This window comes from Peromyscus maniculatus, chromosome 5 (genome assembly GCF_049852395.1).
Source record: "Peromyscus maniculatus bairdii isolate BWxNUB_F1_BW_parent chromosome 5, HU_Pman_BW_mat_3.1, whole genome shotgun sequence".
In the NCBI taxonomy this organism is placed as follows: domain Eukaryota; kingdom Metazoa; phylum Chordata; class Mammalia; order Rodentia; family Cricetidae; genus Peromyscus; species Peromyscus maniculatus.
In genome coordinates, this window is record NC_134856.1 from 80,680,647 (window position 1) to 80,692,855 (window position 12,209).

Genomic DNA, 12,209 nt, shown 5'->3' on the forward strand with positions numbered 1-12,209 from the left:
CCGGATCCTTGCAGGATCTAAATAGCCTCTTACCCATGTACCTTATCATCCATCCAGGAAAGGGAATGGGTAAGCCCGACACTCCATCCTAATAGTCAAGTCATGTGGAGGCACAGATGAAAGAGACCATACACAGAACCTCCATGTCACTTATTGTCCTGGGGGAACCTGCAGGGATGAGCCAGCTCTCTTTTCAGATGTCACCATGAACTATGGAAGTCACTGTGCTTGCCCAGCCCAGCCTCAACATTGCTGAAACTCTGCAGTGCTCAGAAACTGAACCTCTTTTCCCAAGACCAGAAAGGCAAAGTGCACAGCTAGGGTATTGGAGTGAGTCCTTCAGGCCACCACCCTGTCCCCTGTCTGCCCCCCTCTAGCCAATCCTATTAGCAGGAGCTTCTTATCCTAAGAACTGCAGTGTGAAGTATTAGACTGTCCCTCGTGGATTGTCTGGAGTGCGTGTTCGGATCCGGGCTCAGGCATTGTGTTGAGTGAGGATGGTAAACTTGAAGGAAATACCTTCAAATCCACCAACAAGCATCAAGTCTCTCCCACTGTTACCATCTTTCCTCTAGTTCCTCGAATTCTTGGTAATGTAGGTTAGTACTCTCCCAGAGGGTACACATCTTGACAATACCTTAGTTCTAAGAAGACAGGAACTGATACAGGGGTTTCTGAGAGCTGTGTGGCGGTGGGAATGGGTGAGTGCAAGGTTTCTAGTTGGGAAAGGAAAGCCCTAATCCAAGGAGAAGATGGGTGGTGGTGCGGTGGTGTAATCATGTTGGCGTACTGAAGGCCCCTGAACACTTACAATAGGGAAAATGATAACCTGTGTTATATATAACATGTAGATATAGATCTGTCTCCTGAAAACATGGGGATACTAAGGAGGCAGTGGTGGGTTGGAGATTACAAGATATCAAAGTCAAAGCCCTCTGTCTCCTTGGAGTTCATCTATCAAATAACAGGGAGAAAGTGAGTTCCTAGTTGGGAGGGATAGGGCTGACCATAAAAGTCATCCTTTTGCTCTAGGAACTCAGAAGTGCCCATCTTTCTGTATTTTATTCTATCGTCCTTTGCCATGAAAGTGGAACTCTCCCCCACTTCCTAGCAGGGCTACAATGAGTCAGCCGTTCTTTGTCATCACCTCTTTGGGGGCCTCCTCAAAGGCATTTGAACTTCCCTGCTCTGTGGAAACATCCAGAAGAACCATCAGAGCTATGGCTGGGAAGAGCAGCCTGGGGGTGCCTATCTCACCAGGTGGCCTCGGGGAGCCCATTCTGAGGCCTGCCTGAAGGAAGGCTGTTCTCTTGGGTCTGGCGGCAGCACTGGCATCTAAATCATTACCGGTGCCAGCTCCTGATCCCTCCCATGCAAGCCTCCAGCCATGTTTGGTTAGCTGCTCGAGAATCTGCCTTCCCCTTTGCTGCCACAATGGAGTAATGTTTTCATCACAGAGGCCTATCTGCGTTAGAAGCGAGGGAGCAAGCGCCTTAGATCCCCAGCAAATGTTTCATCTCAAGAGTTGAACGATACACTCAGAATCTGAAGACTTTGGACCTTTGCTGACGTTTCCCAGAGAGTAGAGTTACTTCAGACAAACCCCCTCTTTCCTGGGAGTACCTCAGTTTCCCCAGTGGGAGAGAGGATTGTTTTACTGTGCCCTCTCAGGCATGTTCTTAATTGAATGGTGGTGACTATAAAAACAAGCTTTGGAGAGATGGAGTCTGTAGTTAGCATGCTTGTTTTCTCTGCTAATGACTTAAGTTCATTGAGAAACCATTTATTACCATGTGAGCAAAACTAAGTTCCCTCCCCTGGTTTCGGATCTGTTGACTAACAGCTTCTGACTTCTTTGGTTCGGCTGGTACTTGTCCGGAGTTTGCTCTAGGACAATGATGTGGCTTAATCAGGCCCCGCCACCTTTCTAGGATTGCTAAGCCGCAGTATCTGGCGAACAAGAGCATAAGCACACAAAGATTAGGAGCCATTGCAGAGCTGGGGTGGGGAGGGTGTGCTCACAACCCACCACAGGGACTGTCAAAGGAAACACCCAACCATGTCTTTCTTTCCTGGCTTCTTTCCTTGCCGATGCAGAAAAGATGGGAGAGCGTTGTCAGGATGGGGGAGGGGGCAGGCTGGTCTTTCCTGCACACAGGCCTTTGTTTCCAGAATGTGTTAACCCTGGAGACTTTCACTTTTTGTCTTCTAGATGGAAATATCGCCAGTGAAGACAGCTCCCTCTCTGATGCCCTTGTTCTTGAAGATGGTAGGTTTTCCCATTCCCTGCTCTTAAAAGTGGACTCCAGGTTAAACCGGATTATTCTGGAGGCAGCCTGGGAATGGCTATAGACAGGAAAGAGGCAGGCTCCTTCCCCCCCAGGAGTCACTGTGGGGCTCATAGTGCGTGCTACATTGACACCTGCTTCCCAGGGTTATCCAACCTGCAGCCCTTGTGTTCCAGTAGCATAGAAAATACATATATGCATGCCCTGAGAACCTGTGGGCCATGGGTTGGACACTACTGGAAATGTATAGCCTAAGAGAATTATTGTTTGTCCAATATGGCCCAGATAAGCCAAAAGGCTGGACCCCCCACTGATAATCATGAAGTGGAATTTTGTTTTTATAATAGCCAAAGAATATTTTTGGCTGGCATGGTAGCTTTAATCATGTAACCCCAGCACATGAGAGGTGGAAAAAGAGACGGGAGGATCAAAAATTCAAGGCCAACAGGAGCAATATAGCAAGAGCTTGCGTCTAAAAACAAACAAGGGCCTGGGAGTCGAGTTCAGTGCTAGAGCACTTGCCGAAATGCAAGGCCCTGGGTTCTACCCTCAGGACAAAAAAAAAATGGGAAAAACAGGTAGAAATTTTTTATGTAAGCAGAGTCTTCATCACGTATATCTTCCTTTGGGCAGTCCTGACATGCAAAGAAAGAGGTAGCCATTGATTTGGGTTACACAACAAAGCTTGGAACCTACTGGAAGAGTCTGAGCTACAGCAAGGAGCTGGCCTATCTGCTCCTCTCTGAGACAGAAGATATGCCCCTTTAGTGACATGGACAACCTTGGAAACTGTTTATTTCCTATTGAATTCTCAAATCTGGCAATTGCCAGGATATTTTCTTGCTCAGGTCTTAGAAAATCAGAGTTGAAAGCCCCTCCTAACCCTTCAGCAGAAGCAAGCATTCCAAACTTAGAACCATTTCTAAGCTATTCCTGTAGTTGCTAAACCAAAACATTGGACGATGAGGGCACTAATTATATGGAAATCTATTAACTGGTAGTTAATTTTTTTTGCCCTCTAGGAAAACCTCAGGCAGCCCGTGGTAAGTGGCTATTGAGACAGAAAACATAAAAGGCCTACCCAAGTCACAGTAATCATGATAATTGCCACAATAATAACGATTGCTCTTGATGTGGGGGAAAGCCTGGGGAGCTAGGTACCCAGTTGTCTTGGCCTTGCTATAAGAAATCAGATTGTCGAATTTTACTGTCTGCTGCATTAAGTGGATGGGGAGGACATGGTGTTCCATGAGAACACAGAAGCCTGTTTGGAAAACGAGACCCCCCCAGTCCCACCATTGATCTCTGCCACCCTGGCCTGCTGAGGAAGGAACAAGTTGACAAAGTTCCTTTGCACCAGGAGTCTCCAGGGCTGTATGTAGTCATTAGCTAATTTGGAGACATCGTGATTACAGCTTCGCCCCCATGTTCTAGGCCTCCGACAGCCCCACAGCCGTAATTGCCTCCTCTTGTGTCCTGTGTTCCCACTTGAGGCTCTCACTTGCTAGGGACTCCTCCTGTCTGATTTGAGGGACAAGCAGGGGTAGACCAGAGCAGATAGCTGGCCTTTGAATTTTGGGGATTGAGAATTAGGCTATGAAAAAAAATCAAGAGTTGAAAATGGATATAGGATCTCATGAATGGTGGTGGGCTTTCCCTCTAGCCTCCCACCCCCTTCCCTGTGAGCATTCCCTCTCCTTCCGACGCCACCGCGCCTCAGGTTCCCATCACCATATCTCTTCATACCCCCCCCCCCCACTTGTCTCTCCTGTCACATTTCCCAGGGTGAAAATTGCCAGAATGATGGCCTGTAAACAGTATTTTCACCAACACATCTATGCTTAAGTTTTCTTGTAACTTTTAGGCCAAATCTCAGCTCCTTATCTGGAATTCAAGGTCTTTTGCTATCTAGGCTCACTCCAATTCCCCCCTCCCTCCCTCGCTCGCTTTGCCCTCTCCCCCAGCTGAGTGGCACCTCCTGTTCATAACCATTTCCTTTACCTCCATATTTCTACGTAGTTTCCTTCCTTATCTGCCTGCCCATAGCTCATTTCCTTCCAGATGGCACTTTTTTGTTGTTGTTGTTTTTTGTTTTTCTGAGACAGGGTTTCTCCATAAAGCTTTGGAGCTGTTCCTGGAACTCGCTCTGTAGACCAGGCTGGCCTTGAACTCACAGAGATCTGCCTGCCTCTGCCCCCTGAGTGCTGGGATTAAAGGCGTGTGCCACTGCCACCGCCCAGCTCAGATGGCACCTATTGGTTGGGGATTGTTTTGTTTTGTTTCAAATTGGACCAGGTCCTAGGTACCTCAGATTGAGGTATTGAACTTGCTATGTAACTGAAGCTGACCTTGAGCTGCTGATTTGCCTGTCTCCATCTACCAAATGCTGGAATTACAGGCAAGAGTCACTATGCCTGGTTAGATGTCTCCTTTGACTAAAAGGATTTGCTTCCTTTGGAAGTCATCCAGCCCATTTATTGCACCCCAGAGATTGCAGGGGTAGGTGCTATTTATTGGGACTGGGACCCTCTTTCCCCAAAACACCTTGATCAGCGCTGAGGATATAACTCTGTGGAGAGCACTTGCCTAGCATGCATGAGGCCCTGGGCTCCATCCCGGTATCACAGAATTTAATATGCCAGAAAAGATTATATAGAGTTTAAGTCGCTTGTGAGGGAAGCGCGGCTGGTAGAGAACCAGATCCGCCAACACTTAATTATACTTGACAGATATACTTTCATTTTTTTTTTCCTCCAACAAATATTTATTGAGTACCTACTGGGTGCCAACTGTCATTCTAACCCTGAGGACACAGTGATTAACAGAGCTGATAAAATCCTCAGGAAGGTTAACTCCTTCCCCCAAAGCAAACGAGATCTGTCTAGTGTCTCTTCAAACATAAATTATGGCACAGCTCCATGCTAGAGCATTTGCTTAGCATGTGTGAGGCTCTGGGTTCATTCCTTAGCACCAATTTAAAAAAAAAAAAAAAAGAACATTAAATAGTACGTTTGCCAGTTTAGTATGAAGTGATCAATTCTTCCAATTCAGACTTTATTCACACTTAACTAAAAGTGATACTTACTGCCCTGTTTAAGGCTCTGTAGTCAAGGCAGGGTCAGCAGGGTCATCGCACATATTTTGATGTGTAGCTCCAAGGTGCTGATGTGGTCTGGGGCAAATCTCTGGGTGTGTGGAAATGATGACTGATCAGTTCCTCTCATCTGTCTGTGCAGAAGACTCTCAGGTTACCAGCACAATATCCCCCCTACAGTCTCCGCACAAGGGACTTCCTCCTCGGCCACCATCATCCTCGCACAACAGGCCTCCTCCCCCACAGTCCCTGGAGGGCCTCAGGCAGATGCACTATCACCGCACCGACTATGACAAGTCACCCTTAAAGCCCAAAATGTGGAGCGAGTCCTCTCTAGATGAGCCTTATGAGAAGGTGAAGAAACGCTCCTCCCACAGTCATTCCAGGTGAGTTGGGTAGGGACACCCAAATGAGGTCTCTCTGGCTGCGCTTGAGCAGAATCGAAAGGTGGCCCCACCCATCACGGTATTCCCAGAGGATGAGCAGTTCAGCTTTGCTCACAAAGCCCTCTGCCGTCAGCCTCACAGAAGTACAGATTTGTCATCCGGAGGGAAAAGACCAATGGCTTGGCTCACAATCAACCTGTTGGCAGATGGCTTTAATGCCGTTCAATTCCACAGGAATTAATTAGGAAATTGTAGCCAGCAGTATTCCAGAATGCAAAGGAGAGTCCAATCAGAGACTCCCCAAGGTGGTGCAGAACCTAAACCATCTTCCAGCCGATTTCTGGAGCCACGCTGCTGCAATGCAAGATGCACATTAGCAGCTCATTACTAGGTTACTATCAACATCGTAGAGATGACTTGGAAGACATTTCAGGTTTGCTTCTGTTGTCGCCATTTTCCATAATCACACAGCCCCCAAGAGGGTGCCCGAACAGGAATTTTGTTTCTTGGAAAACGATACGCTGTGCTGACTGCAGAGGTGGAGGGGACAAAGCCCCCTCCAGTGGGACAGTGAGAGCTGGAGTCCTGGGTAAGCTTTCCCTACAGTCAGCTTCACTGTCCCACGCTAGTCAGCCCCTACCGCTGGGGAAAGGTGCCACATTATGTGACCAGCATGGCTTTCCTCTGCTTGCAGCAGCCACAAGCGTTTCCCCAGTACAGGAAGCTGTACTGAGGCAGGAGTAAGCAGCTCCCTGCAGAACAGCCCCATCCGAGGCCTCCCACACTGGAATTCCCAGTCTAGCATGCCATCCACCCCAGACCTGCGTGTCCGGAGTCCCCACTACGTTCACTCCACAAGGTGAGTCTGCTGGGCCTTCAGACTACCTGCCTTTCTGGTCCACACCTTGGTACAAGGAGACAGTGTAGCCCCAAGAACAGGTGAGCTGGAGTCAGACTCCATCCTGCCTACTTTACCCTGGACACTCATACAGCCAACTGTCCAGATCCAGGGACTTGTGGAGCCAGAGAATTCCAGTCTCCTGGAGAGAGCTAATAAGGATCCTCGTAGGAGAGAGGGCAGGAAAACTAGCCCAGTTAATGTGGGAAGTGCAGCAGCCTCGTATACCCCAGGCTAATCTCTGCTCCCCATTCCTCACAGACCTTTCTCGTGAGGCCTGCATCTGTTCTGGACTCATCTTAATGTCTCAAGGCATACATTTAAAATGATCAGAAAATGGCTTCACTGAATCACAATCCTTTTCTAATGTTGTAAAGCCAGATCATGGAAGGTCACTGGTAAGGGCTATGTACTTCTGCCTGTCAGGAGTCTGACTAGTCTGCTAGTCAGGAGTCGCTAGGAATATGCATATGTAGTTCTAGCATTTGGTACCATTATCTATCTCTTGTTGATTGATATTGGTGGATGAGCAGAGTGGCTCAGAGGCAAAGTCTTGATACTACTGGTAGGTGTTTGTATCGTTGATGTTTAGGGGTTCCATTTTAGAGTCCTTATAAGAAACAGCCATTGGCATTCATTTCAGAGTACTATTTGGTTCAATCAGAGAGAGAGCCTCTGTTAGACATTGTGTTACTGATTTTGGTCAACACTTTTTAGAGGAAACCCTGCGCGAATCCTAGGTGTACTTCCACTTCCCTGGCTCCGCCTCCAGGGACTCTTAGCTCCCTTCCTCACCTGGGGCCTAGGAAAGTACCTGGGTTTCCAGGGCAACCCGTTGGCTAGATGCCCTGAGCCTCATAGGCTTTTACACTCCAGTCCTATGGCTTTCATGGGACCCTTTGACCCAGAACCCCAAGACTAACCCTGCGGTCTCCCCACAGGTCGGTAGACATCAGTCCCACGAGACTGCACAGCCTCGCACTGCACTTTAGGCATCGGAGCTCCAGCTTGGAGTCCCAGGGCAAGCTCCTGGGCTCAGAGAATGACACCGGGAGCCCCGACTTCTACACTCCGAGGACTCGTAGCAGCAATGGCTCGGACCCCATGGATGACTGCTCCTCCTGCACCAGCCATTCGAGCTCAGAGCACTACTACCCGGCACAGATGAACGCCAACTACTCAACGCTGGCTGAGGACTCGCCATCCAAGGCGCGCCAGCGCCAGCGGCAGAGGCAGCGGGCAGCGGGCGCCCTGGGCTCGGCGAGCTCCGGCAGCATGCCCAACCTAGCAGCACGCAGTGGGGCTGCAGGCACGGGCGGCAGCGGCGGCGGCGTGTACCTGCACAGCCAGAGCCAGCCGAGCTCGCAGTACCGCATCAAGGAGTACCCACTGTATATTGAGGGCAGTGCCACACCCGTGGTGGTGCGCAGCCTGGAGAGTGACCAGGAGGGCCACTACAGCGTCAAGGCGCAGTTCAAGACCTCCAACTCCTACACAGCTGGCGGTTTGTTCAAAGAGAGCTGGCGCGGGGGTGGCGACGAGGGCGACGCAGGCCGCCTTACACCATCGCGCTCCCAGATCCTGCGGACTCCTTCGTTGGGGCGTGACGGCGCCCACGACAAAGGCTCTGGCCGTGCTGCGGTATCGGACGAGCTGCGCCAGTGGTACCAGCGTTCCACAGCCTCGCACAAGGAGCACAGCCGCCTGTCGCACACCAGCTCCACCTCCTCGGACAGCGGCTCCCAGTACAGCACCTCTTCCCAGAGCACCTTCGTGGCGCACAGCAGGGTCACCAGGATGCCCCAGATGTGCAAGGCCACGTCAGGTGAGCAGAGTGGCGGGACTGCGGCGGCCTGGGTAGCCTGTAGGTCGCCTCGACTTTGCAGCCAAGAAAAGGAGTCATTTCTGCTGGAGGCCTTGCTGTGGAATGTGGGAAGCCCATGGCTCGCATCCCACCACTCAAGTTGCTTCCTTCCTTAACCGGGGCACAGAGCAAGCTTTCCGTTAGCCTTTCTAGTTAAGGGCGGAAAGCCATGTGATGTCAGGTCTCGGGGTTTATCCTGCTAAGGGTACGCCTTTTTCCTGGTGAAGAAAAATTCTAGTACGTTAGAGACCCGAGTTATAACCTTGCCAAGAAAGGCTGGGTTGAAAGTGGGTCCTGGATCTTGAGGTCCTAGGGGAAGAAGTGTTTACTCTCTGAACCTGACAGCTGTCCTACATAGGTAGGTAGCTTGGCTGCTCCTGCTTTTCTATTCCAATGATGTCATGATACCATCACAAAGTAATTTCTTTTTCACAGAAATCACCAAGGTGCTTTCAGTATCCTTGATACTGTGTCACACTGAAGTTTGAACCCAAAGCACTGTGCAGTGCCAAATTAAGCAAAAGATGGGAGAACTGTCCTTTCCCTTAAGAAATGTCTCTATGAAATAACAATGCTAACAACCAACATTAGCATTTACCTTTACTACATCAGTGATGCTCACTTGTATATTCATACCACTTAGAGAGTGGTAAAAACAAACAACAACAACCCCACTACAACCCTTCCCTCTAGTAGGCAGAAAAAGAGGGAGGATTCTGAGACAAATAGTAAGCAGTACAATAAAACCAAGAACTGGGGATGCATGCATGTCATCTGAAAGGTAGTTTGGAGCCTGGAAGGAAGAAGTAGTACATTCTGCCTCCATACCCCACTGCCCTTTTCATTAGGGCATACACACCAAACAAGTGCCAGAGACTAGACCACAAACGATCTAGGCAGTCCTGGGTGCACCATAGCCTATAGGTCCCACACCTTCCTCCTGTTCTGTTTATTTATTTAGAAACCAAGCCACTGGCTTCCCAGCAAGATTCTGAGAATGGATACATTATACATATCATCAGAAGGTCATGATCACTTCTGGTCCTCTTAGATCCAGTGGTTAAGTACCAATGGCAAAAGGATAGGATTGTTTCATCCTCTCAAAATTGCTGTTCATGGGGATATGCTTTACTAAATGATAGCGGGCAGATATTATTACTAATATTTTAGTAAATTGCATCTGAGGTTGACAGAAGAAAAGGATTCCACCCCACCCATCAAAATGCAAACGATGCATTTAAGTAGGATTTATTTGGTGCTAAGTTCTCCTAACTAGATTTCTATGTGTTTACTGATGGTAGAACACCTACATTTGGATGAGCTGTTAGAAGCTCTGTTCATTTAAGGGTTATTGAAGTAGCAGTTGGAAAATCTGAGACAGCAGAGGACTTTTTGGAGGCCCTTCCTACAATAAAGCATGATCCTCACATAAGGGCCACGTCTGAAATGTCACGAGGCAGCCCTCCGTGCTCAGGTCTCCACCATAGGAACATGGGGGCTTCCCATTCTCAGTCGGCCTCAGTCAGAATGAAGGAATGCAATTGGGAGAAAATACATTTGGGGGTACCAAGGTATTTGCCCACTATGTCAAGGGGTCAGAGACGCCGCCTACAAGGCCACGTCTGGCAATGATAGAAGGTCTGCCACGGGGTTTGCCACTGAGTTATGAGCTCCTTCATCTGACCTGTCTTCCCGTTTTTCCCACACCAACTATACACAGCTGCCTTACCTCAGAGCCAGAGAAGCTCAACACCGTCAAGTGAAATTGGGGCCACCCCACCAAGCAGTCCCCACCACATCCTGACCTGGCAGACTGGGTGAGTTGTCCTTCAAAGCGTTGACTTGGTTCTTCTGGGCCCTCAGTTGCACTCACTGGGAAGACCAGCAGCAGCACTGAGCTCCCAGGGATGGAAGGATGCATCGGCAAGTGAGTGCCAAGGCGGCTCAGGCTTCCTTTCAAAAGAATCTCCCCCATATTGCTGTCACCTTCTCCCCAGCTGGCCTACTGTCTTTGACGGGGATGAATTCTACATGGTTCTATTTAAAAGCAGGTAGTGATTTCCTGGGCTGTAGGAAGGCAAACAAAGCAGTGGATTCAATTCCAGGCAATGTTGGGTTTTTCCAAGGCCAACTTGAAATGCCGCGCAAAACTGTCAAGGGTGGGAGGAAGTACCCTGAGCCAGATATCACCCATGCTGCTCAGTGTGGTCACTGTCTTAATATCGGGATGCATCCGGAGAAAAAAGGGCTCCTGTCTAGGTTAAGCAGCAGTTCTCCATCATCAAAGGGGATCCTGTACCTTGAGCCCTTTAAGGAGAGGCTGCACACAGCAAAATAACTGACACTGGACGTCAGCTTTTGTTTGTAGCTTTAAGTGTGGATTTCGGGCAGAAGCAGCAGTGGCCGGTTAGGATGCTCTGACCTGTCAGAGGGTCAAGCAGACACAAGTATCCTGCTTTGTTCTTATCGCACGCTGTCACTTTCTACCCCGCACCTCTCTTCTGTTGACGCCTCTCAGATGTTACATTCTGTCAACACCTGTTGGTTACTGGAAATGGGCCCCATATTCAGCTCAATCCACAGCTTTTGCTGTTGGGCATTGGTGGGCATGTCTGGGGAAATCTGACAGCTGTGAGCTGAATTATGAGAAAGCCACAGTCCCACAGCTGGTTCCGCTGACTGCTCAGGCTCCCACGCTTGGCATCTTTACTCCTCCACATTTATCTACAGAGAGCTGACACCAGGCCTTTTCTGGAACCTTCACTTTTAGTGGAGAAGAGGAGAGCTAACCCTGAGTGCTTACACGCACACAAAGGCTGACAGCTTTTCCAAACATAAATGAGTTTCATGGAATTCTGTCTGCTCCCTGGCAAGGGAAGGATCCAGATCTTTTGGGTTTACAAGTGAGACAGAGACAATGAGTCATATACCTTATGTTTTTCTGGTAGGTTCTAAAATGTGGACCTTAGGCCAGCAGTTTGGGCTCCACCTGGGATCTTCTTGGGCCTACCCAAAACTGAATCAGCAGCTCTGGGGTGGGCCCACTGGGTGTATTTAAATGAGCCCTCGGGTCATGAGGATCAATGACCGGACACCTACTGAGCCACTCCATGCTGCCTCTTTCCTCTTTTCAAATTAAGAAAACGCACAGCCTACAACTACAGTGTTTCTCAGGTCCACTCCTCAGTGTGGCTTTTGCCAGTAGCTACCTCTCTGTTTATAGTACAAGTCACTGACAACACTTGTTCATACCATCCTCTCTACAGCTGTAGCCTCTGAAGTCAGACAGCTTCTTGGCTTAGAGTCTAAGAGTCTCCCAGGATTAATTTATACAAGAGTGACACATCTGTATACCTCTAATGGCTAAACCATAGCATTCAAATAGGACTCTTGGAATCCTCCGTGGACCCTGGCAAGTTCCTGGGCCATACCCAGTTTTATCTGATCCAACTATATGACTGTATCACTTGACTAATAAACAGGCTCTGAAACTTACAAGCATCCATCCCACGTCCGCTCACTCAAGTCAGCCCTTGTACATGCCTCCTTTATCACATGTAGCCAGTGAGAGCTCGAAACAAACTGGAAACAAAAAGATACTGTCCTTGAAGTCCAGTGTTTTTGCCAGATTGTGAATTGTTCGAGAATAAGGTGATAAGAAAACAAGACAATGGGTAAA

The 12,209-nt window shown here is 48.9% G+C and overlaps 1 protein-coding gene across 16 annotated transcripts in view; it reads left to right on the forward strand.

Annotated features, from left to right (window-relative positions):
• Frmd4a (FERM domain containing 4A) overlaps positions 1-12,209 on the forward strand; it is a 749,198-nt gene that overhangs the window by 732,346 nt on the left and 4,643 nt on the right. For 11 of the 16 annotated variants that reach the window (XM_076572733.1, XM_076572735.1, XM_076572732.1 and 8 more), the window contains 5 exons: positions 2,213-2,269; positions 5,525-5,768; positions 6,463-6,627; positions 7,608-8,491; positions 10,251-10,347. In XM_076572733.1, the coding sequence (XP_076428848.1) occupies positions 2,213-2,269; positions 5,525-5,768; positions 6,463-6,627; positions 7,608-8,491; positions 10,251-10,347 (1,447 nt within the window). The remainder of the gene's footprint in view (positions 1-2,212; positions 2,270-5,524; positions 5,769-6,462; positions 6,628-7,607; positions 8,492-10,250; positions 10,348-12,209) is intronic. The other 5 variants (XM_076572742.1, XM_076572740.1, XM_076572741.1 and 2 more) reach the window with 1 other exon arrangement.